The sequence below is a fragment of the Bison bison genome, unplaced genomic scaffold, assembly GCF_000754665.1.
Source record: "Bison bison bison isolate TAMUID 2011002044 unplaced genomic scaffold, Bison_UMD1.0 scf7180017864384, whole genome shotgun sequence".
NCBI classification, from domain to species: Eukaryota; Metazoa; Chordata; class Mammalia; order Artiodactyla; family Bovidae; genus Bison; species Bison bison.
Window position 1 is genome coordinate 10793519 of NW_011494956.1, and position 27061 is coordinate 10820579.

The 27061-nt window shown below is 42.4% G+C and overlaps 1 protein-coding gene across 1 annotated transcript in view; it reads right to left on the bottom strand.

Annotated features, from left to right (window-relative positions):
• Window positions 1–27061, bottom strand: part of CLSTN2 (calsyntenin 2) — a 737086-nt gene that overhangs the window by 432701 nt on the left and 277324 nt on the right. The window contains exon 2 of the mRNA XM_010858203.1: window positions 16976–17098. Within this exon, the coding sequence (XP_010856505.1) occupies window positions 16976–17098 (123 nt within the window). The remainder of the gene's footprint in view (window positions 1–16975; window positions 17099–27061) is intronic.

The following is a 27061-nucleotide window of genomic DNA, read 5'->3' on the forward strand; positions in this document are numbered from 1 at the left end:
GGACTCTCAAGAATCTTCTCCAACACCACAGTTCAAAAGCATCAATTCTTCGGCACTCAGCTTTCTTTATAGTCCAACTCTCACATCCATAAGTGACTACTGGAAAAACCATAGCTTTGACTGGATGGACTTTTGTCAGCAAAGTAACATCTCTGCTTTTTAATATGCTGTCTAGTTTGGTTATAACTTTTCTTCCAAGGAGTAAGCGTCTTTTAATTTCATGGCTGCAGTCACCATCTGCAGTGATTTTGGAGCCCCCCAAAATAAAGTCTGTCACTGTTTCCACTGTTTCCCCATCTATTTGCTATAAGGTGATGGGACTAGATGCCATGATCTTAGTTTTCTGAATGTTGAGTTTTAAACCAACTTTTTCACTCTCCTCTTTCACTTTCATCAAGAGGCTCTTTAGTTCTTCTTCACTTTCTGCCACGATGGTGGTGTCATCTGCATATCTGAGGTTATTGATATTTCTCCCAGCAATCTTGATTCCAGCTTGTGCTTCATCCAGCCCAGCATTTCTCATGATGTACTCTGCATATAAGTTAAATAAGCAGGGTGACAATATACAGCCTTGATGTACTCCTTTCCAATTTGGAGCCAGTCTGTTGTTTCATGTCCAGTTCTAACTGTTGCTTCTTGACCTGCATACAGATTTCTCAGGAGGCAGGTGAGGTGGTCTGGTATTCCCATCTCTTTCAGAGTTTTCCAGTTTGTTGTGATCCACACAAAGGCTTTGGAGTAGTCAATAAAGCAGAAGTAGATGTTTTTCTGGAACTCTTTTGCTTTTTTTGATGATCCAACACATGTTGGCAATTTGATCTCTGGTTTCTCTGCCTTTTCTAAATCCAGCTTGAACATCTGGAAATTCACGGTTCACGTACTGTGGAAGCCTGGCTTGGAGAATTTTGAGCATTAACTTTGCTAGCATGTAAGATGAGTGCAATTGTGCAGCAGTTTGAACATTCTTTGGCATTTCCTTTCTTTGAGACTGGAATGAAAACTGACCTTTTCCAGGCCTGTGGCCACTGCTGAGTTTTCCAAATTTGCTGGCATATTGAGTGCAGCACTTCCACAGTGTCATCTTTTAGGATTTGAAGTAGCTCAACTGGCATTTCATCACTTCCATTGGCTTTGTCTATAGTGATGCTTCCTAAGGCCCACTTGACTTCCCATTCCAGGATGTCTGGCTCTAGGTGACTGATCACACCATCATGGTTATCTGGGTCATGAAGATCTTTTTTGTATAGTTCTTCTGTGTATTCTTGCCACCTCTTCTTAAAATCTTCTGCTCCTGTCCACAATAAAGGACAGAAATGGCATGGACCTAACAGAAGCTCTGGTACAAGGAGCAGACAATGAAACATTGCATTGAAAGCACAGCAGAGCCCAAGATGAAGCCAGGTGCAAATGTGTCCAAAGCAATAAGAGAGGATGTTAGATCAATTTAAGCATATGATGTAATATGCTCTGCCATTCATTCATTCCACAGACTTTCACCGAACACCTACTCAGTGTCAGGTGCTAAGGACACGGAATGGATTGAGACACAGCTGCTCAAGACCAAGCAGGCTCATGAATACAATCACAGCCCAGTGTGGCAAGTACCATGGCAGAGGAGAGAACTGCATGAGCCTGGGGCCATGAGGATACCACTCAGAAGACAAGAGTCTATTTCTCATGATGTGGGAGCCCTAGCAGAGGGGTGATCCTGACATGGGCATTCAGAATTACAAGGACCCCCTCAGCATTCCCCTGCTCTCTGCCTGTACACACTGGGCTGCATTTGGCCCAGGACCCTCTTTGTAAATTAAGTTCAGACATTGAAAGTCATGTCTGATGGATTAGATGTGGACATGAGAAGGGGGATGACTGGAGACACCCAGTGGAAACCAGACAGCAGGCAGGAATATCTGAGCTTGTGAGGGAAGCAAAAATCACTACACATGAGACAGAACTCAGATGGCAGAGGGCAGAATCAGTGGCAGACTGGACTGGAAGGTTATATGCCACAGCACATCTCTGGCCTGCACGTGAACCCTCCGTCTCTGAGAAGGGAAGATTTTGTAGCAAAATGGAAAGAGACGTCAACATTAGGAGTCCAAACAATGTTTCTGCGGGAACCCTGAGCACAAGTGGACCAGAAGAGGAGAAATGCTACTTCTTCCTGGGCTGAGAGAGGTGGTGAGGGGAGGTGATGAAGCGCTATTACGTGGGCCCATCAACAGTATAGTGGACCACCTGAGGACAGTGGTAGAGTAGCAGGCATCCATAGGTGGGGGGTGATGGAGCACCACTGGTGGAGGTCAAGGCGGAATACACCCCAAATGGTATGGCCAGCCCAGGGCAGATACCATAGGAACAGGGAACAGCACTAAGAAGGATGGCCCAAAGGTAGCCCAGACAGAGACATGGCAGAGGGCAGGCAGCAGGGACTGTACATTTGGCATCTTAAGGACCGGAGGAGAGACACGAAAGAAGGGAAAGGGCCAAGGGGTGTTCCTGGACACTGAACTTGGGTCCAAAGAGTGTCATGTTTTTACCCTTGCAAACTTCAGCAAAATGAGCCAGGAGGCGGCTTTGCAAATATGCCCACACTCTTCAAATAGGGTTTTTTTTTAACTCTTCCCTGACCTTGAAATTTTGCTAATAGTATTATTAATGAGTAAAAAGAACTCCTGCCACACTGAGATTCTCCTTTCTATCAAAAAAACACACAAAGTATTTGTATTTTAATAAAGTCAACAGCCACCCAAGCTGACCATTGCCAGGGATGTCATTTACCATGGCACTCAGCTGGAACTTAGATAAATAATGATAATTTTTTAAGTTTGTAGATCATATTGAACTCGACTTAATAGGCCCTCTCTCCAAACCTCTGAAAGGATGGCTCATAAAAAACTAATTAGTTTATACAGACTGTCAAGGTTCATGGAGGACAGCTGGCCTTTGATGCCTCATCTGTGATTACAGGCAGCTACAAGATCATAAAATCGAGCTCTGAACTCACGCCAAGGTATTCCGTGATCACACGCTGGACACTGTGCCAACGCAAAAGAACTGAACTATAAATGCCTGCTTGTGCTCCTGTTCTTTGATTTGGAATCTCAAAACAAGCTAAGACATTTAGGATTTGCATTCATAGGCCCCTGATTCCTGTTAAAGTCAAACCATTGACCTTACAAATCCATGTTCATAATTAATATTTGTGATGGGGCTCAATTCCAGGCCTATTCAATATGGCCGCTGTCATAAGCTACAGAAATAGCTTCTAGAGAAGGGATTAGAATCAGTATTAACTTGTCGAAGCTTGGCTATTAAATGGTCCAATTACAGACAGTTGGAGATAGTTTTCAATCATCATTGATTTCACCGTGATGATTGCTGGTTACAGCTTTTTAAGAGGATTTCTTCAGTGTTTTCAAATTCCCAGTTCATTCCTCTCTATGCTGTTCCCTTATCCTAACTGTCTTGGGCTCTTTTCTCTCCTGTAGCTCAAACAATGCCCCATGCCCTCAACACAGAAAATCACATTGACAGGTGGTTTTTATTTGGCCTCTGGTTTTCAAAGACAGAGACATACTCAATTATATCAGAGCAGAGATTGGAAATACAAGTTCAGCAAGATCACCAGGACACCAGGCAGGACCACTCAGGAACTGAGGCCACAGTTCCCATCAGGGACCACTTAGACTCCATTCCCTCTGGTCACGTCTGTTTCTCTCTAGGACAGCTGCCTCCTCTCAGTCTGCTGACCAAGCTCTTATACTGTGATTTGCATGTGTCACAGAAGGTTTACCTGCAACCCCTACCCTGTAGCATGGCACCTCAGCATGCAAACAGAAGCCAACCGGCCCAAGTGGTCTTTTCTATCTAGGTAGCAGGTCACAGGATGGAACTAGCTGATTCATTGGCCAACTACAGTCAAGTGTCCACGCTGTGTCCAATCACAGCCAGGCAAGGGGGCTGGGTCATGTGGCCTGGAATCTAGCCACCAAGGGCAGTGAGTGTGAAAGTACCATAAACTTGTGATATCATGCTTGTCAATAAGGCCATAGATCGGGAGTCCTTTATGTTCAGATATCTTTGGGATTGAAGCTTGGTGGATGCCTGTGTCTTCTGAATTGGTTCTCCAGTAGGAAAAAAAAAAAGGCTTTTATTTTGTGTGTTTCTGATTTATTATATAAGGAGACCCTAACTTTGGAGTTAGGTTTGGCCCATTGTCTTTGGTTGACCTGGACAGAGTCAAGGACACTTACATAGAGATGAATGAAGCTAAGAGTGTCCCCAGGGACTGAGGCCAGGACCTCGACCTCAGGGGCACTGAGGCTACTTCCACTGAGTCCACTAGTCACGGGATAAGTTCAGATCAGTTCAGTCGCTCAGTCATGTCTGACTCTCTGTGATCCCATGAACCACAGCATGCCAGGCCTCCCTGTCCATCACCAACTCCCAGAGTCCACCCAAACCCATGTCCATCGAGTCGGTGATGACATCCAACCATCTCATCCTCTGTCATCCCCTTCTCTTCCTGCCTTCAATCTTTCCCAGCATCAGGATCTTTTCAATTGAGTCAGCTCTTCGCATCAGGTGGCCAAAGTATTGGAGTTTCAGCCTTAACATTAGTCCTTCCAATGAACACCCAGGACTGATCTCCTTTAGAATGGACTGGTTGGATCTCCTTGCAGTCCAAGGGACTCTCAAGAGTCTTCTCCAACACCACAGTAAAGCACCAATTCTTCAATGCTCAGCTTTCTTTATAGTCCAATTTTCACATCCATACATGACTGCAAAAATCATAGCCTTGACTAGATGGACCTTTTTTGGCAAAGTAATGTCTCTGCTTTTTAATATACTGTTTAGGTTGGTCACAGCTTTCCTTCCAAGGAGTAAGTGTCTTTTAATTTCCTGGCTGCAATCACCATCTGCAGTGATTTTGGAGCCCCCCCAAAATAAAGTGAGCCACTGTTTCCACTGTTTCCCCATCTATTTCCCATGAAGTGATGGGACCAGATACCATGATCTTCATTTTCTGAATGTTGAGCTTTAAGTCAACTTTTTCACTCTCCACTTTCACTTTCATCAAGAGGCTCTTCAGTTCTTCACTTTCTGCCTTAAGGGTGATCTTGATTCCGGGCAATCTTGATTCCAGCTTGTGCTTCCTCTAGCCCAGCATTTCTCATGATGTACTCTGTATATAAGTTAAATAAACAGGGTGACAATATACAGCCTTGACATACTCCTTTCCCTATTTGGAACCAGTCTGTTTTTCCATGTACAGTTCTAACTGTTGCCTCCTGAGCTGCATACACGTTTAACTAAATGACAGTGAAAGAGAACAGTGGTTCTCAGGGAGCAGTAGAGAACAGTGAACTGAGGAGCCCTCCTACAGAAAAGAATCACCCTCAGAATGGGGGAACCTGGCACTATTTTCCTGGCAGGAATATCAAGATTGCTACAGGTAAGTCAAGTGATGGCTATGTGCCTCCATCTCTCCCCCTTTTGATGAGTTTACTGAGGTTTGCCTTTCCCTGGAGGCTTTGTGAGGGAAGAGAAAGTTCACAAGTCTCTGGATCAAGAGGAGCTACATCCAGACTTGATGAGGATCACAAAATCTTGGGCTTCAAGCCAGATGCCTGATTGGATTCCACTTTGGGGAGTTCTGGGATGCAGTGAGCATATTTTGCATGAAGAAGGGATGTGAATAATTGCAGCCTAAGGGTAGGGAGAGAATGACTGCACTGGTGTCCCTAAGTTGTCACCTCTCCAGGCCCTACGGTAGTCTGCTCCTACTCTGGCTTAACCATGTGACTTGTTTAGCTAGTGGGACAGTAACAAACTGTCAAAAGTTTTTGCAATCAGCACGGGAATATATATGCTCTGGCTAGCCTGCTGACATGCTAAGCCAGTGTGCTGGAAGATTTCATGGCAGACAATGGTGTCATCCCAGCCAAGGCCATCCGAGCCCAGCCAGCCTACAATCTACCCACCAGCTGTCCACAGATACCCGAGTGAGCCCAGCTGGGATCAGCTGAGTGACTCAGAAGAACAGAGCTGCCCAATCAATAAGTAGACCCATGGGAAAGAGTTAATGGCTCTTGTTCGATGCTCCTAAGTTTTGTAGTGTCTGTTGGACAGCAATACTTAAAGGAGGCATCAACTTCACCATTTGGATTACAACTTCACCTTTATTACTCGGTCTGAGCAAATCATACAATCTGATTTAACTTCAGTCTCTCTTTCTATAAAATAGGGATAAGGAGAATGCCTATTTCAGAGAATTGCTGTAAAAAGTAAATAATGCAGTGTATGTAAAATACCTACTACAGTGCCTGATAGGTAGTGTGGGCTCAGTAAGTGTTAGTTAAGGGACTTCCCTGGTGGTCCAGTGGTTAAGAATCTGCCTGCCAATGCAGGGGACATGGGTTCGATACCTGATTGGGGAACTAAGATCCCACACGCCACAGGGCAACTAAGCCCACAACCTGCCACTACTACTGAGCCTGCATGCCTCAACTATAGAGGAGTCTTCACGCTGCAACTAAGACCCGATGCAGTCCCCCACCCCCTCAAAATACCCAAAACCTCCCCATAATAAATAAATAAATGTTACTTAACTTTCAGTGCTGTGTGCAAGCTGTTTCCTATATGAGGATGTATGATCAAGGGGACAATTTAGGGTTAAAATCCACCTCTTCCTCTACTTGCCAAGTCATGTGCTCTGGTGCAGGACAGTGTCTATCTGAAAGAAGGGGTACCTGTTTTCAAATGGCACAGTTACCATATGGCTGGCAACAACTCTGCTTTAGTACTGATTTCATTATTCACTTTTCATCTTGTTTTAGTATATTGTCATTAATCCAGAATCCAGGAGACTTGAAATTCTCACATCAAGATTTCTCCTATGGCAAGTTTTCTCCAGAATGCAAGTTTTCCAACCTGGGACTCCACCTTCCTCCTATTAGGGTGACGAACTCACTCCAGTTTATCAGGACCTTCTCAGTTTTGGCACCAAAAGTCCCACAACTTTGGAAACTTGTGGTCCTAGGGAAGCCAGCAGCATTTTTCTCCCTGAATGTCCCTTACTCTTCAGTCTTATTGATGGAGAACACCCCACAGTATCCACTGGTTCCCCCTTAAGTGTTAGGTTTACCTGGAACATGACCTCGCCAGTTTTCTCATCTAGAAGGTCAGGGTTATTGGTGAATTGTGTCCTACCTCCAGTCAGACCATGAAGTCCATTCCCTGTTGTCATCCCCTTCTTCCTCCTTGACTGACCACCCCTTGGCTCCTGTGCTCCTTCCCCTGTATTCTGGCTCGAATTCCTCCTCCAGCCATCCTTGACCCTCCAACACCAAGACAGCTTGTGTGAGCACACCATAGGGTCTCTAGCTGCTGCCCAAGAACCTAGTCCAACCAGGCTCCCGTGGAGAGGCCTGGGATACCAGGATTAAGCACAGAGTGTGATGGAGGGGAACTGACCAGTAGAATCTTTAAGATGAGATGGGCCATCTGAAACCTACCAAGGCTGAGCAGACACATAGCCTGCAACATGACACAAGTTAAAACCAACAACCACAAAAGGCCACATGGCAGGGGACACAAAGACAGCTTCAGTTTCGGGTGGACAAAGAAAGAGAATAATTAACAAGAAGAAAAAAGTGGAAGCCTTTGTCACAACTGAGAGAAACAATTCAGGGCAAAGACCCCAAAGTCATGGGCAACAGAGATCCAGGGAAGTTCCTTAGTCTCCATTGGGCAGAGTGGCTTCACCCTACAAAGTATGGCAGGAGGAGTGCTGTGTTCTCTGCTCAGTGAGTGAAGGCTTCGTGCCCAAGTCTCCTGGCCTCTGAGGATGATGTGATGGCCCCTGTCCACCCCTGTGGAGCTAAGATCTGCCTCCTGAAGCACTCAGCCCTCAGCAGACAGAAGGGAGACTGAAAATTCATGAAAGGAGAAAACTGGAATGGATGCAGTGCCTGTGAAGGGATGACCAAGAAAGAACCCCCATTATGCCCCCAATTCCACATCAATCACTGTCAAGGCTGGCAGCTACCAAGTGGGTAGAACAAAGAGAACCAAGGAGCAGAGATAAACAACACTTTAATTCCAGAGTGATGGATGCATCAGGTCTTTCTTTCTCCCAGTCTGCCCAGAAAACCCCTCCAGCAGCAGCAGAATCAGGAGCACAGATGCGGTCTGATAAGCCTTTCTACTTCTGGGGACTGCACATGAACCTTTTCATAGTCACCTCCCACCCCATCTCCCCCGTGATCCCAAGCATCAACTTGACCAGATCTTCTGGTTTACCGACTGGTTGTTGCACCCTCACTTTTTTTTTGGCTTTCAAATAACTCCTGTATTGTTCTCAAATCACAGCTGACCTATAGCTGGAAACTTTCAGATCACAGTCACTATAGTGAGGGGGAGACTTCACCATAGGGATGGAGGCCTGAAGACTACAGAGATGGGACCAAGGACTCTGCCACAGGCTGCAAACAAGTATGGGACTCCTGTCTAGCCCTTACTTCCCTGTCTATGTCTAATCTGAACCCTGCCATCTGCTTGGAAATTGGGCAAACACAGATTATATCAGCAAAAACATTTGACAACACAAGCTCAAATCTGTCACTGAAAACAGAACACATCTGTTTTTTTCTATTTATGAACTAAACCATAAACATAAAATCCTGACTCCTATGTTTATATAAGAAAGGTGTTTTAAACAAACTTGCCCACGGCAGTGTTATTTTTTTAATGGAAAAATCGTGTAAACAACTCAAATATACAAAACATAGTGGAAAAGTGAAGTAAACCATGATATGGCCATATGATATATAATTATGCCTACATGTTAGTATTTTTGAATATGTTTCAATCTGCTTGGAAAATGTTCTGTGAAAAGAAAAAAACACAAAGACTGAACCATATATACTCCAGATGAATAAGAACTATGTATCTAGACATGAATAAAAATAGTCTGGCAGGGTTTTAGAAATATGGGTATACTGTTTTATTCTTTTTTATTCTTTTTCTTTTGTTCTTTATTTTTATTCTATTAACATGTATTGGGTTGGCCAAAAAGTCTGTTCAGGTTATACCTGTAGCCTGTCAGGCTTCTCTGTCTATGAGATTCTCCAGACAAGAATACTAGAGTGGGTAGCCATTCTCTTCTCCAGGGGATCTTCCCAACCCAGGGATTGAACCTGGGTCTCCCACATTGCGGGTAGATTCTTCACCATCTGAGTCACCAGGGAAGCCCAATGCCATCTCCTTCTCCAGGGGATCTTCCCAACCCAGGGATCAAACCCAGGTCTCCTACATTGCCTGGAGATTCTTTACGAGCTGAGCCACCAGTGAAGCCCAGGAATACTGGAGTGGGTAGCCTATCCCTTCTCCAGCGGATCTTCCTGACCCAGGAATCAACCTGGGGTCTCCTGCATTGCAAGCAGATTCTCTACCAGCTGAGCTACCAGGGAAGCCTAAGATGTTAAGTACTTGAATGCATAGATGCTGGTCCATATTCTTCTGTTTCCTGTTTATGCTAGATTCCAACTCTGTGAGGTCCAAGGCAACAGCCCACATTGTAGATTCCAGAGCTAAGTCTGAACCCAATTCTCTGCCTGGCCTGCTCTTCACTGAACTCTGGTTGAGACCAAGCGATGCTCAGAGAACAGGATGCGACCCCAGCCTCTGGTCCTCAGGAATAACCCCGTACACCAACCATCTTGGAACACAAAGGCACATCCACGGTGAGGCTGACATAGACGGCCCCTCTGCTGCTTGGGCAAGAGCTCAGAGAGTTGTGGGCTGAGACAGACTGAAGATGGCTGTGTCCAGTACAGGTGGTCCTGAGGTTGCTGGATGGGGCAGTGATGCCCAGATGTGGCTGTTCCACAGTATCCCATGTGGTACTCAGTCAAAGACTTCTTTCACAGATTTTGCTGCTGCCATAAACTACCTAAATACTTACTTACTTAAACTTTTTCTTTAAATTGGGCTTTTAAAACTTCAGTAAATGTAATCAGAAAGAAAACTAAAAAGCCAGCAATATGTGCCTCAAATAGAGTATAATCTAAATAAAATACAACAGAATGTTATTAAAATTCTAGCACAACGTGGTTGCCCATGGAGTGCTATGGGATGGACCTTGCTCTGTCTTTGTCAAAAAAGACAGATTAGCAAGTATTTGAGAGTGCTAAAGACATTTTGATCCTCGCAACTGCACATTTCTCCTTGATAGATTCAGAAAGATTCGAAAAATAACTTAAATGGGAATGACTTAACATGGAATTCAACTTTCTTTAACAGTATGTCCAGGTACCATGGGAATCTTGCACTGCCAGTGAGATATGCCTCGCACACTGGAAAACTGGCAGAGGGGACAGGAGGCAGGACTTGGAGTCTGAGGGTCTGGAATTGAGTGACAGGGCTTAGCTTGGCAACCTAGAACAGTTACCTAATTTTTCCAAGTTTCAATGTCCTTATTTGCAAAACAAAATCATAATAGCTGACCCACTTGTTCTACAAGGTTGGTGAAAGGCTTGGATGTAATTCTGTGCATGGACCACCTTGCACACACACACCTCTGTATGTGTGTGTGTGTGTGTGTGCGCATGTATGCATTTATAACAAAGGAGCACACGGTTCACAACTAATAGGTTATTCCACAGGGATAAATGATAGGTAGAACATAAGGACATTACTTTTCAACTAAAATTTCCAGAGTTCCACACAATTCATAAATGATTTTCCCCAGCATTAGTCAACTGGTTGCCACATAAGCAGACAATCCAGGCAGCATAGCTTGATGGTACAAGTGGGTGACTACATCAAGCCTTCCAAAAATCCCTGAACTTGCTTTTCTTCTTTCCTTAATATCAGCACCACATATTATGTCACTTCATTATAATCAAGCTAAAATGAATAAAACACAGCTTATTGATGATTGTGAGAATTATTGTTACTCTTGATTACTCTCACTACTACCATTGCTAGGATTATCAGAACCATGATACACTGGGCATCCTTTGGCTGCTAGTGCTCTTGGCACTTGGTATTAGTACCTTATTTAATCCACATATTAACCCAGGAGTAGGTACTATGTTTGTTGTCATTCAGTCGCTAAGTTGTGTCTGATTGTTGTAACCCAATGAACTGTAGTCTGCCAGGCTCCTCTGTCCATGGGGTTTCCCAGGCCAGAAAAATGGAGGGGGTTGCCATTTCCTTCTCCAGGGGATCTTCCCAACCCAGCGATCAAACCTGCATCTCCTGCATTGGCAGGCAGGTTCTTTACCACCCAGCCACCTGGGAAGCCCCAGGTACTGTGTTTACCCCTATTTTATTAAATATAAATAAGTTACCCCTCAGAGCGGAGAAGGCAATGGCACCCTACTCCAGTACTCTTGCCTGGAAAATCTCATGGATGGAGGAGGCTGGTAGGCTGTAGTCCATGGGGTTGCTAAGTCAGACACGACTGAGCGACTTCACTTTCACTTTTTGCTTTCATGCATTGGAGAAGGAAATGGCAACCCACTCCAGTGTTCTTGCCTGGAGGATCCCAGGGACGGGGGAGCCTGGTGGGCTGCCGTCTATGGGGTCACACAGAGTCATACAGGACTGAAGCGACTTAGCAACCCCTCAGAGGTGTTCAGTTCCTTATCTGAGACCATACACCTTGTCAATGGCAGAGCCTAACTGTGAATCCATGTGTATCTGATCAGAGCCTGGGACTGTTCACAAGTAGGATTCCTTTATCATCATAAGACACCACTGCTGTACAGACCCCCGAGGAGGGTCTCTGCCTCAGACAGCTGTGGAGTCCAAAGCATGAACAAAGGCCCTGGCTGGGTCCAAAGACAAGGAGGGAGATAGATTGGTAGATGCTGAGCAGAACAAGGAGGACCCAGAGAGATAACCATGGAGGAAAAGTCCCTTCTGCTATAACCAGCTAATCAAACCAGGCCAAATAATATCCCAGGCAATTTTCTGGGCAGCCTTCAGAGAGTCACCCAGGCTGAGAAGCCAGCCAATTATGCCTGATCATTCTCTGCAGCCCTATCCTCACAAAAGACAAGTCCAGACTGGCCCAATGTAGACAAATGAGCAATTCTATTATCTCTGAAAGGTAATCTAATTCCCTTCAAATTTAAAAGTCTCCACAGTTTCCTAACAGGCCTCAGTGGGGCTCATGCAGAATTTAATAAGTTCACGGTGTGCCCAGCTTGCTTTCATTATCATTTTTTCGCCATGCACTGGACAGAATTTTCATTATGATTCAAGGATTCTTCTGTATCTGATTCTCTTAGATCGTGTCTGCTGAGCTTAGACACCAGGTTGAGAACTGAGTTGGGTCTAACGGACTTGATTGAGGTCTGAGAGAGGTTTCATTGACTGAGAGAGAGTGTCTCTGCTAATCAGCTGGGGCAGGGATCAAACAGAAATATCACAGGGAATGGGAACTCACAGCAAGTATGAGTCTCCACACTCCCCTCCCAGACCCACGGCTGGCCTACTCTGGGACACAGCAATTTTCTCCGGCTGCCTGTGAGTTAGTGATCTCCTCTATGAAAGGAAGACAAGCATTGTGAAAAGGAAACTCAGATCAACAAAAGGTTTACTATATCTTGAACCATTGCAACATTCTTTAAATTTAACCAATACAATAATCCTGGGAAGCTTATGTATTTATTCGACGAAAGAAAAGAGTGAGACTACTGGGACCGCCCTGGTGGCCCATTGCTAAGACTTCACGCTCCCAATGCAGGGGGCCTGGGTTTGAACCTTGGTCAGGGAACTAGATCACACATACCACAACAAAAGATCCTATGTGCTGCAACTAAGGCCCGAAGCAGCCAAATAAATAAACACTTAAAAATAAAAAAGACTGAGACTATGTAATTGGTGATTGCATCTTATTGCCATAAAATAAGATTCCACACCATTAGAAGGAGCCATATACGGTCAGGGAATGAGAGATTTGTGTGGATGTGACTGCAAGTGCATTCAAATTTTCTGGAAAGCAATTTAATGTGTTTCAGAACTTTAAAATATTTGACCAATTAATTCTAATCCTGAAATCCATCCAAATGATAGAATCAGAAATACAGACACATGTTGTAATAAGAAAGACCAGAAATAGACAAATTGTCCATCATCTCATACCAGTTAGGATGACCATCACCAAGAAGACAAGAGTTAATGAGTGCCGGTGAGGATGTGGGGAAAAAGAAACCCTAAAGTACAGTCGATGGGAATGTAAATCGGTATAACCATCACAGAAAACAGCATGGAGGTTCCTCAAAAATTAAAACCCGAACTACCATATGATCTAGCGATCTCACTTATGGTTATATATCCTAAGGAAATGATAGCAGTCTTGAAGAGGTATCTGTACTCCCAGGTTCATTGCAGCATTATTCACCATAGCCAAGATACAGAAACTACCTGTCAGTCAGTGGATGAATGAATAAAGAAATATACACAGGCATTATTCAGCCATGAAGGAAAGAAGGAAATCCTTCCATTTGTGACAGTATGGATGGACCTGGAGGGCAGTAACGCTCAGTGAAATAAGTCAGACAGAATGACAAATACTGAGACGTCACTTATATATGGAATCTAAAAAAGTTGAACTCATAGAAACAGCAGAATAGTGGTTAAAAGGGGTTGGAAGTAAGGAAATAGGGAGATGTCAGTCAAAGCGTACAAACTTCCAGTCATAAACTTGGGGGATCTAATGGATCACAGCATGGTGATGAAAGTTATACTGTATTATGTACTTGAAAACTGCTAAGACAGTAGACCTTAAATATTCTCACCACAAAAATAAGTGGCAATTATGTGAGGTGGTGGAGATGTTAGTTAACACTATGTGGGGGTAATCGTTTTGCAACATGCAACTGTATCAAGGCAACACATTGTATGCCTTATATTACACATTATATGTCGATTATATCTCAATAAATTTGGAAAAAAATAAAATAACAGTAAACTATAGAATATTCATTGAGTCAGAAATCATGCAGCCATTTAATGAGTTGCAGAAGAGTACTTAATAAAATGGTATATATTCCTTAGTTTAGCAGGAAAAATAAGTTATAACATTGACTATGAACTGTGATCAAAATTTTTAGATTAAAACAAAGTAGAACAATGACTGGAAGGAAATATGCTATAATGTTACCGAGGCTCTTTCTGGGTGTAAGAAATGTTCACATATTCTATAATAAACATGATTGTCATAATCAGGAGATACACAATAAAAGCTGTTTTATACCCCTGGATTTTGCATGTATCCACAAAATGCAATCATGATTTTTATTTAAATGAATGATACCTTACATAGGAATTTTTTATTAAAAAACTTTTTTTAAAGGGGGGACATCTCAAGAGAAACAAGACAGAGCAAAAGTGACATGGTTGGAACCATCCCCCCATGAGCTTAAAGCTCATCTCACCGGCTAAGTGGAAATAAAGACCACTGGGATGAGGGTGGAAACCTGACACACAACACCAGAGCAGTTGCTAAGGGACACCAGAAGCTGCAGTTGACTTCGCGAAGTGATGGAGCTGTTAGATACGAATTTTTCAATTTTATGAGAATGATAGGAATCTGAAATAAATCTTCAGTATTTTCTTTTTAAGATAAATGTTTTAAAATAAATGCCTGCAGCATGGATGGATGGTTAGTGTCTGTGTCCTTAGAGCCGATCATAAATAATGCCGAGAAAAATAGCTTTGACCATTCTCAAAAGCACCTTTATTTTTCACTCTTAAGAGCTTGGAAGATTATATTTTTGATGCGTTAAGCTAGATTTTTTAAAAATTCAGCCGTAAGTATCAAGAAGAGTGTAGAAATTGTCTTGAGAGAGACTACTCAGGGCTTCACTTAGAAGTCAACCTTACATTCAAGAAATGTCAGAAAACCTGTGGTCACATTTAATGGTTACAATTCAACTCCAAGCTTAGAGTATTTGATGGATTTAGAATTGAAGAAAATCCTTTAGTCAATCTTCAGGTGAAATGATTAAGTGTCCTTCAGGTCAACAACCAAGGAAGGTAAGTCATTGTAAATCCAAACTTCCCAACACCAGATTTGCTTAAAAATTTTTTTTCCCACTTTGGTCTTTACATTACAGAGTCTCTAACTTAACTGTAGAACAGCTTAATCAACAACCTCAGTTTCCTAGTTCACTACTGGACGAGAGCAGGGTTACACTGATGCAGACGCAATGAATACTCAGACGCATCCTTCATCTTTTTAAGTGTTAGCCCCACTACACTACAGTGACTTAACAGCATCCATGTACTTCTCATTTAATACGTCGTTAGTTTTCTCTCTTATGTCTTAAACAGGGTTCACACACTTGAATGGAAAGATAAATAAAGGACCTGCACATACTCCATCTAACCAGGGAAGCCACAACTCAGTACTTCAGATACTTCAGATCTGACTCATCAAGATAAACCAGAATCCTGCAGTTTTATGCAAAACATCTCAACTTCTAAATGTTGTCTCTACTTCATTTTTAAAAGCACATGTCACATGCCAATTCAAACATTCTCATAACCCAAACAATTTTGCTAGTGTTTGTTTCCAGAGGGTTGGTGAGAATTGCTGATTAACCCCAATATAGTTTAGTTATGTCCAAGAAAGGGATGAGTTGGAATATTCCTGGGACTGGCAAAGAAGGTCTGGGGAAGACATTTCATCTTTTGTGGAAAAGACAGCATGGGATTTACACTGCCAAGTGGCATTTGGTTGAGTTGGGACCTCTGAGGATGGCTGGAAAATATATGGAAATGCCCCAACTCTAAACACCATGGAAGTCACAGTTAGGTACTCTTTGTGGCTACCATTCTGCATAAAATAAAGATGAAGCCTTCTTCTGAGAGTCTCCCCCATGCTCTGCAAGAATACTTATGGGTTTATCTTCACATAAGGCTGAATTTCCCTATTTTACTCACCCCTCATTCCTTACTTTATAAAATGTTCTGTAATGAAGAAAAGGCCTTCACAAAGCTTATCTCTTAGAAGTGTGAAAGAGCCAATTTTTTTCTGCCCAAGCAGCTCATAAAGTAACAGACAAACTGTCAGGAAAAATAGACTTCATCACGGTGAAAACCTCAGCTTGGCACCCATCTATCATAAAGCAATCTTCCAGAAATCTTGAAAACCTTCATTAAATTTCCTGTCTTCCTCCTGACAGTTATAAAATGTTAACAATATCACTCATGATGTAGGCATCTTCAGAAATTCTTTGTCCAACCCCTCCTCCCCCTGCCATCACCCATCCCCTTTTCTTTGCCAAAATCTATAGAAACATGAGACATAGCCATCTTCTTTACACACCCTCCTGGGGACTTGGCCCTTGCAGGAGGTTAGAGGAGGAAGCAGTGGTCATCTTGATGACACTGAGAAGGCTCTTTAGTTACAAGCTGCAAGGACAAAACGGCCCTGCCTCCAGATTCCTTCTCCAAATGGGACATCCATTTTGAAGCTCAAGGACATGACCCTTAACAAATAACTCCTGATACTTTTTTCTTTCCTTTTTCTCTTGTCAATCCACCAAGTTACAAGTCTTCATCTGCCCATGATCGTGAGTAGTGGGGACAGTGGGTCTCACATCTTCTCATGTGTATGAGTGATCTTTCTAGAGAGAAAATTCCCCTATGGACCTTGCTGGCCCAACTTTTCCAACTCTAGGGACCATCTTAGCAATATATCATACACCATTTCTCAGAAAAAGAAGATATAAGGGTCTTGCATTGGCGGCAACACCAAGGAGAAAAACCATAACGAGGTACAGAATTTACCAGAAATCAGAAGAAACCCAGCTTTGAAAGCCCAGCTTTGAAAGCACAAACTCATCTGTGAAAGGCACAGGTGGTGACAACAGCAAAAAAATCTTCGTGGAGGTTTCTTGACACACCTCTCAAGTGAGTGGGGCCCGACCATGCAAAGCCATCATCTCACCTGCAAAAGGAACCGGTGCATCTTTATCCAGGGCGACCAATGGTGGGTCCAAAATGACTGTGTCATTGTTCTCTGTTATGACTCCATGATACGAAGTCTCAATCCATGGTTTGTGCTTGTTCACTGGAAAACAATGGAAACAATAAATCAAAGACTGACTTTTAATATCATCATTTGAATAACTAATCCATAATACTATTATGAATTTGCTAAAATCCCATTATTTCTATTTCTAGATGCCTAGCATGTGTGTGTATGTGTGTTAGTCACTCAGTCACATTCAACTCTTTGCAACTATCCAACCCGTGGACTATAGCCTGCCAGGCTCCTATGTCCATGGAATTCTCCAGGCAAGAATACTGGAGTGGGTTGCCATTTTCTTCCCAGGGGATCTTCCCAACCCAGGGATCGAACCTGGATCTCCCACATTGCCGGCAGATTCTTTACCATCTGAGCCACCAGGGAAGCACGCAGATGCCTAGTGTAGATATTTTAAATAATTGATCCAAAGCTTTATTTCTCAAATGCTACTATTCATAGATGTTTCAGAGTAAAAGCTTGTTATCAATCAACAAAATAGCAGATTACAACTGCATATGGGGATTTTTTTACCTCAACCTTATCTGATCCATCATTAGGAGTTATTACTGAACTTTCAGTTCAGTTCAGTCGCTCAGTCATGTCCGATTCTTTGCGACCCCATGAATCGCAGCACGCCAGGCCTCCCTGTCCATCACAAACTCCCGGAGTTTACTCAGACTCAAGTCCATCGAGTCAGTGATGCTATCCAGCCATCTCATCCTCTGTCGTCCCCTTCTCCTCCTGCCCCCAATCCCTCCCAGCATCAGAGTATTTTCCAATGAGTCAACTCTTCATATGAGGTGGCCAAAGTACTGGAGTTTCAGCTTTAGCATCATTCCTTCCAAAGATATCCCAGGGCTGATCTCCTTCAGAATGGACTGGTGGATCTCCTTGCAGTCCAAGGGACTCTCAAGAGTCTTCTCCAACTGAACTTTATATTCATATATATGGATAAGTACCAAAATATGTGTGAAGATATAGCACACATTTGAATATTTTCTGATCAATGAAAGATTGAGTCTATCTAAATTGTCTAAATCACCTAGCATCTGAAGATGCTCTTCAATAATTTGACCAGCTGAATGATACACTATATAATATACAATTAATACACTTAAAATATGTTAGTAGTTGAGGTATATCCTCCCAGAACATTGTATTCTTAACCTCCAGTACCTTGGAATGTGGCCTTATTTGAAGATAGGGTCTTTATGGAATTGGTGATGGACAGGGGGCCCTGGCATGCTGCGATTCATGGGGTTGCAAAGAGTCGGACACGATTGAGTGACTGAACTGAACTGAATCAAGTAAAGTGAGGTTATTAGAGTGGGCCCTAATCCAAAATGACTGGTGTCCTTATGAAAGGGGGAAATTTGCACATAGAGAGGGACAGACATACACACAGGGAGATCACCATTTGAAGACTGAAGCCTTGCTTCCACACCTGAGGAATGACCGAAAGCTATCAGGGAGACTTTCAGAGCAAGCATGGTCCTGCTGACCATCTGATTTCAGACTTTTGGCCTAGCAGTGTGAGAAAATAAATCCCTGAAACCTATCTCTGAAGGTTGAATCAAGCCCAGGGAAGACAGCCTCTCTGCCTAGAACAGGTCTGAATGTGGCAGCGGGCTCATCCCTGCTCACACGTTGGCCTTCAAACCAGTACTTCATTATGGACTCTGGAAGAATTATAGCCACTCTGGGCTGTCCCCATGCTCGTCTGCTCTTTTATTAGCCATCAACACAAATGAAATGTAAATAATTTGCAACTGTTGGGAAAAATAATTAATCTTTTTTTTTTCCTTTAATTAAACCCAGGGGCCTATTCATTAGAAATGTGTACAAAAGATATGCCAGGAGCTCACCCAATGCTTCAGATTCACGTGCCACTCGGCTCAGTGGCAGACAACAGAATCTAGAGTCATAGTTGCTGGGTTTCCGCCCTGGCTTAGTCACTTGAGGGCTGATCCCCTGAAAGTCCGTTGGCCACTCAGAATCTCAACTCGCTCAGTTGTAAAATGGGGATGATGACGCCACCCATAGGGTTGTCATGCCATTCAGGTGCCCTGGGCTGGATACATAGCCCCTGACTTTTCATCACTCAGATTCACCCCTGCTCTTTGGGCAGTGACAATGTCTTCAGGAAAGGTGCTTCATAATTTTGAGAAGTTGACGCCTCTTCCTCATTAGTGAGGATTTTCCTCTCTATCACTACTACTGTTAGTTGAGTACCTACCACACATCAGGTAGTTAAGATACATTCTTTAGTCTTCCCAACAACCCCTCTAGATACCCCTTCATATCACTGTACAGGTGAGGACCTGAGTCTCAGAGGGGTTTAAACATTCCATTTTTAGAAAATAAGAAGGTTCATTGTCCTAAAATTTCTTCATTCCTCTACTACTTTCTAACTTCTTTCAGATCTATCTCAACTTCTGTTTTGTCAACATTGATAAACATTTGCATCTTGATGAGTAACCCAAATGAAATCTTTGTTTTGTGTATAGATCAAATCCTCAGGGTTGCAAATCAGTACTTAAAATTGACATTATTTTGATTATGAGGATACAGTTCATGGCTAATCCAAGTATTGGGCAAGGATTACTTTTCCTTCTTAGAGGTCCACCAGTTCAAGAACACCGTTCCTTGTATCCAGACCAGTTGGATTCTTGATTCATTTATTCCATCAAATGGCTGAGTTGTCCTCCATTTTAACTTGCATCTTATTTGGAACCAGCCTCCTTTCTATATTTTTGGTGTTCTGAACTTAATGACTGTCTTTTTTATTTTTGTCAAGTAATGAAACACAGAAATTCTTCCCCACATCCTGACAATATTATAGATTTTAATCTTTCCGTACATTACTTTTCCCTCATTTGTAAAATAGAGACACTTCATTGGAATAGTGTGAAAAACTGCATGATCATTTAGTCAAATCTAGTACCCCTGGTACAACGAGGCATTTAAATACTCTCAAGTCCCCCTAGCTCATCTCATGCTCTGAGTGGCTGAGATGTACCTAACACTTCAGAGGTGTTTAGCTCAGCTTCATTCATTCAACAACTATCTATGGAGTACTTACAATGTGCAAAAAGAGTCTAAACATTGGCAGTCAAATGGGGAAAAATGTCGCTGAAAAAAGCATTTGACAAAATTCAACATCCATTTATAACTAAAGCCACTGGCAAATAAAGAGTAGAAAGAAACTTACTCAGCTAAAGAATTTTTATAAAAACCTATAGCTAACATCATAATGATTAAAGAGTGAATGTTTACCCACTTGGTTTGGAAATGAAAAGGTTAAATTGTTTTTATTCTCAGAGAACATGCTTATCAGTGAAGCATATTCTATGGAATCTACAAACGTGCCACTAGAACTACTATATGAGTTTATGAAAGTCACAGGTTAGAAAGTTGACCTATAAAAATCAATTGTATTTCTATGTATTAGAAATAAACAGTTGGAAGTTTAAATTTAAAAATATGAATATTATAGCATCAAAAACACAAACATTTAGAAATAACTTTCACAAAATACTAAAAAACTTTCACAAAATACATGTAAGATCTGTATATTGAAAACACTAAGATATTTCTGAGAGAATTTAATGAAGACCTGGAGAGGTCTTAGTTGTAAGATAGGCAATGTTCACAATTTAGTAAACTTGATATAGTTAAGATGTAAACTTTGTCCTACTTGATCTGTAAGTGTCAGTGCAACCCAAGTCAAAATAAAACGGATAAGCAGCTAATCCTGAAATTTATATGGAAAAGACCTGATATAGTCAAAGCAATTTTGAAAAGAAGAGCAATGTTAGAGGACTTAAACTACTTGATTTTAAAACTTCTTATAAAGCTACTTTAATCAAGACAGTGTGATACTAACATAAAGATAGACATATAGATCAAAAGAAAGACTGAAGAGTATAGAAACAGACATACATACATATGGTCAATTAACTTCTGACAAAGGTTCCAAGATAACTCAATGGGGGAGAAGATAATCCTTTCATTAAATGCTGCTTTGGATATCCATAAGCAAAAACAAAACAAAACAAAACCCTTCAATCCTACTTACCACACATCACACACAAAAAAGTGTCTCTAAATAGATCATGGTCTTAAATGTAGGAGTTAAAACTACAAAACCTTGAAAAAAAAAGTATAGGAAAAAACCCTGAGAGTCCTTAGGTTAGGCGAAGATTTATTAGAAGGGACAAAAGCAAGTATGAATTATAAAAGATAAAATTGATTCATTCAACTTTATAAAAGAAATAGGAGAAAACATTAAATAAGCACATCCCATAAAGGGCTTGTATCCAAAATTTAAAAAGAACTCATGCAAAACAAAGACAAATAATCTGCTTTCAAAGGGGCAAAAATTTGAACACACTTATCACCAGAGCAAATACATAAACAGCAAATAAGAATGAGAAGAGATATTCAGCATTAATAGTTATCTGAGTACATAAGCTAAAGCCACTGTGGGATATCACCATGTCACTGCTGAATGGTTAAAATGAGACCGACAACACTAAGTTGTGATGAAGATGTAAAGCAATTGAAACTCACCCATTGCTGGTAAGAATGTAAAATAATAAAACCACTTCGAAAACAGTTTAGCAATTTCTTATAAAATGGCTCAGCAACTCCATTCCTAGTATTTACCCAAGAGAAATGAAAACACAAATTACATAAAAACCCTTGCAGGTAAACTTTCATAGACTTTTTGTTCAGAATTGTGCCAAAGTGGAAACTAAAGTGGCCATCATCTAGCAAATGGATAAACAAATTGCAATATATCCATATAATGGACACCTACTCAGCAATGAAAAGAAATCAACAACTGATCCAGATGACAAAATAGGGGAATCTCCAAAGTATTTCACTGGTGAAATGAAAGAAGTCAGACACAAAAGACTACATGCTGTGTGATGCCATTCATATGACATTCAAGAAAATGCCAAAGTATTGGGACAGATAACAGATTGGTAACTGCTAGAGTCCGCTTGCCAAGGAGTACAAGGAACTTTCTGGGATGATGGGACTATTCTGTATCTCAATTGTGGTGATGGTTACACCTCTGTGTGCCTTGTTGAAACTTACCAATATGCATATTTAAAAAGAGTGAATTGTATTGTGTGTAAATTATACTTCAATAAATACGGGACAACAACAAAGGCCTTATTCTCAAGGGACTCTCAGAGTAGAAAAGGATCCATGAAACCAGGATAGTAAGAGATAGGTAGGAAGAGGAAAAGAAGAGTACTATGGAAAAAGAGAGGAGAAGAACTCATCCAACCATGGTAACCCAGAATTAACTCCTGGAGAAAGCAGATTTGAAGTCAAAAGCAGGAGGAATTAAGCAGGGATACAGGATATGGAGGGTCCCAAGCAAAAGAACATTGCATGGGCAAGGACTCAATAGTAAAGCACCTGTTACACCATGGGGAGTGGGTGGAGGGAGGAACACGAATAGTTACATTTGGTTGGAGACTATAGTTTGAGGGGCAAGGCCAGCCAAGAGGCGGGACTGATGGATATCATCTACATCAACTAGGGATTACTGTCTTGCACACAATCATCCAGGAACCGCCTCCAAACTCTATCTTCAAGCTACACTGGAGAACCATCTCTTTTCCAGAAAGAAGTAATAGATACCGACAATGGTGGCTTGGCCATAATTTCCTATTTAATCTCTTCCCTTCCCCGACAAATGTTTTGTTTTGTGTTTCAACAGACTGAGGCCAGTCAGCACATACTTTGCTCCATTTGGTTGTAACTTCAGAACTGACTTCTTATCAGTTCATAAGACAACGTCCCTGTTGGCATTACAACTCCTCTCGAGGTTGAACCCTGTCCTTTCCACAACATTTCAGCCTCTGGAAAATGCCTGCATCTTTGCATCTATATAGAGGAAACACCAGTGTGATATTTCTGCTCCATTTACACAGAAATTAGGTCTTGCCCCCCTCCCTCAACGTGCCTTTAACTAGAGCACAGATGCACCCTGAGAATACTCCTCGGCTCTTGTCTCTCTGCTTCCACCTCTGAAACACTGCATTAACACTCAATCTAAGCCCCAGCACCAAGTGGCTGATGATTCATCCTTTGAATCTTCCTATTTATACCCTACAGTTGACCCTCTGGCCATTGCTAGGCAACTTGAACCTCAGAACTACAATATTTTCTCCTGGGTAAAAGTGAATTGTAAGTAAAAACATACCATACTGCTTGCAAAATATTCCAGTGAGGTTACTACATCCTACTAAACAGGTCACTCTAATGACAGGCTGTTCTTTTGCTTGTTATGTCCAATTTTCCCTTCTCACTTCATCCCCTGGTAGAGCTGCCTAGATCAGGGAATCTGTGGGTGGAGTAGGCTGGGCCAATTAATTGGATCTTTAAACTTTCATTTAAGAGGCTGAGAAACTATAATGTGTTTGGTAATGGGTACTTGAGGTGAAAGTTCATAAGGAGTTGGGGCTGGTGTTCATGTAGTGATCACCCAACCCAACATTTAGAAGGAGCTGGAAAGCTATTAAAATCCAAGAAAGCTAATCAGCCAGGAGACAGAGGATCTGGGAGCCAACATACAGAGAGAAGAGAAGCACCCCAAGAGGCTGGTGGGAACATACAGGCTGCTCCCCACTCCTGTTCTCCAGTCCAGGTCCTGCTCATCACACCTTCACTAACTTGCCAGCCTTCTTGCTGCAGGGTGTCTGAGGCTGCCATGTGAAGCCTGTCAGTAATTCTTCCCCCAACCATAATTTTTGAAAATTTGTACTAGTTTGAGTGGGTGTCCGTTCTTACAATAAAATGCTTCCTAACTACAATAAATGTCATAGCATTTCAAAAAGTATTTTTATTCCTTGCTTGGGAGTGAGGGTGGGATAGGATCTCTGTCTCGGTGGAGGTAAGCCTGCCTAAGGGCAAATCTGGTCCTGTGCTTCCCTGCCTTGGGTCCATCAGCAGTTCTCCTAACCACAAGATCACGGAAGCCACCCAAAGACTCTGGCTCCCTCCATGACCCATGGCTTTGCCCTCATGGTGTTGACTACCCCTCTCCTCATACTCCTTTCTTCCTGCCTCCTGTCTGTTCAACCTCCCAGATGCCCCACCTCCCCCAATGGCCTTCCTCTGAACCCTTCATCCTCCTGCACTGCCTGCTCTCAGGTTATAGGACTGCTGCATTGCCATTAACTGGTTCCTTGCCTCTCCTTCCCCCAATTCATGGAGAGGGAGTATCCTAGTCACAGTGATGTCCACAGGTCCTGGCACAATGCCCAGCACCTTGACAAATGAAGTCAGCGTTCATTTGCTTTCCCAGCACCTCCAACGCCTAAAGCAATTAGCAGCACTTCAGTTCCAATGAGCAGGTATTCTGACATCACCCAAATAGAAAGAGGGTGTGTCTCTCAAAACAGGGTGGCATTTGCCATCACTTAATTAGTGGCAATATATATCTCTTGCTAGAGGTACCAATTAGAGAGCTTTAAATGCAAATCCCATGTGTGTGACTCACACATGGAAAGATTCACAAAAGATGAATCTTAAGTTACACTGTTTTAATTGGGTTGAAAAAGTGAGGAAGAGACGGTTGAGTCATTAATCCTTATCTACTTGATGGCTGCTATCAGTGTGAGTGGACCAGCGCTTTCCTTCCCTTCCTCTCTCCTTTTGATAGGGACAGAGTAAAGGGACAAAGCAGATCATTCTATAGTTAATCTCATTAGAAGACCTAAGTAGGAAAAAAAAAAGTATGGGAAACCCCTGTAAGTTAATGATTATTCAAGAAAGCAGGTTTACTTAACCACAAAACCAAGCAGGCTTGCTTAGCAACAAAACTCTGCAATAGAAGCAAGAGACAGGCCCCAAATAGTAAAATAATGGTGGCAGGAGACCCACATCCTGCCCAGGAAGGTACGTTAATGACCCCTAGGATATGCTCTCTGCACACATAAAAAACAATAATTTATGGAAAGGCGACATCTCAAAGTCAAAGACCCTCACTGTACTGAGACCTGAAATAATTTTTCCACAGTGCCATGACAGTCCTGGCTGGATCATGGATCAGGGACAAAACAACTCCTTTATCCAACCTGGGAGAGGAGCTGATGATGGAAGCATGACATCTACTCAAGAATGAGGAAGAAGGTGGTTTCTTCCCTCTCCCCACTCTTCCTTTGATCATAAAACGGTAGCCCATTAAGTTCTCAGGGCATGGCATCGCTCACCTACCTGTAAGCCTCACAAGCCTCCTATTCTAATAAATCACTTCTTATCTATCATCTTGACTCTCACTGAACTCTTTCTGTGCTGAGACATAAAGGGCTGGAGCTCCTCATAGTCCCCCTATCCCTGAAAATGCCATCTGATGGTTTCACTTTCCTTCTGTCCATCTTTCCATACATGTATCCACCATTCCTATTTTTTCTTTCTTTCCATCTGTCATTTGCTATCCATAAATACTCAATTGTTTAGTGTGTGGGTTATCTCAAAGTCATGAACTAAATTGCCCCAGCCTGAGGATGACCCATATACCACTATTCCAGTGCATACTGGCATGTGGATCAGGAGAGAGGCTAGCAAGCTCTGTGTGTGTACAGGAGAATTGTAGAATCTCACAAAAGTGAGATTTTTCAGTTGTCTCTAAAGAAGCCATCCAAATAAAGCCAATTACCCAAAGCTTGCCCTAAGACAGATCTTGAGATTGGGTTCAAGGGGTTCTGGGCTTAATGCCATGGTCCTGACACTATGTAACCAATAGATTATCTTAGTCAATTCTTTCAATCTATCTAGACCTCTGCTTGCCCTCCTTTATAAAATGGAGGTAATACCAATCTCACAGGGTTATTGGGAATGTTGACTAAAAACTTATTCACAACTTAAAAGTTCAGAATTATGTTTTATTTTGCAGGAATTTTTAGGACATCAAGCCCAGGAGGCAGCATCTCAAGTAACCCTGAAAGGGACTTCCCTCGTGGTCCAGTGGTTAAGACTCTGCACTTCCAATGTAAGGGACAAGGGTTCAACTCCTGGTTGGGGAACTAAGATCCCACATGCTATGTGGTGTAGCCAAAAAAATAAAAATGCTATCCAGTCAAGTCACCCTGAGAGAATTGCTCCTAGGAGGCAAGGGGGAAAGCCAGGAAACATAGGAGCTTTGCAACAAAAGGCAGGTAGTCAGAGCATCAGAAGATTACTCTCAATTAAAGATAATTAATTAAACCACATATCTCAAGTTAAGGAATTTAGTGCTCTTCTATGTATAGAAGAGTGCAAGATCTAGACTCACTGACATCACTCCTTTGATATGCACCTCAGCTATCTGGGGCCAGTGCCCTGTGCTTTCTCATCCTGAGTTTCCCCAGGGAGCAAGCACCTTAGGGAGGTGGCTACAGTCTGATAGCCACTAGATGGCAGGTACTCTCCCTCCTGAGCTTCCTTAGAGCTTTCTGGCTCAAGTTGGAGGGCTGCAACCGCTGATTACTATGACATCCTTTGTTTACTGATATGGCAGGCAATATTCCATTTATCAGGAGGAAGATAAAACAAGGTGTCAGATCAGAGCTGACTCAGTGGAGATGAGCATCTTACATGTCCCCAGCAGAGGCCCTTTTGATTCTGAATCTCAACACCCACAGCCTGTCAAGACCCACATGGGACCCAGCATGCCCCCAAAAAGGGGGAAACAGTGTCAGACTTTATTTTTTTGGGCTCCAAAATCACTGCAGATGGTGACTGCAGTCATGAAATTAAAAGACGTTTACTCCTTGGAAGAAAAGTTATGACCAACCTAGATAGCATATTGAAAAGCAGAGACATTACTTTGCCAACAAAGATCCATCTAGTCAAGGCTATGGTTTTTCCTGTGACATGTATGGATGTGAGAGTTGGATTGTGAAGAAAGCTGAGCACTGAAGAATTGATGCTTTTGAACTGTGTTGTTGGAGAAGACTCTTGAGAGTCCCTTGGACTGCAAGGAGATCCAACCAGTCCATT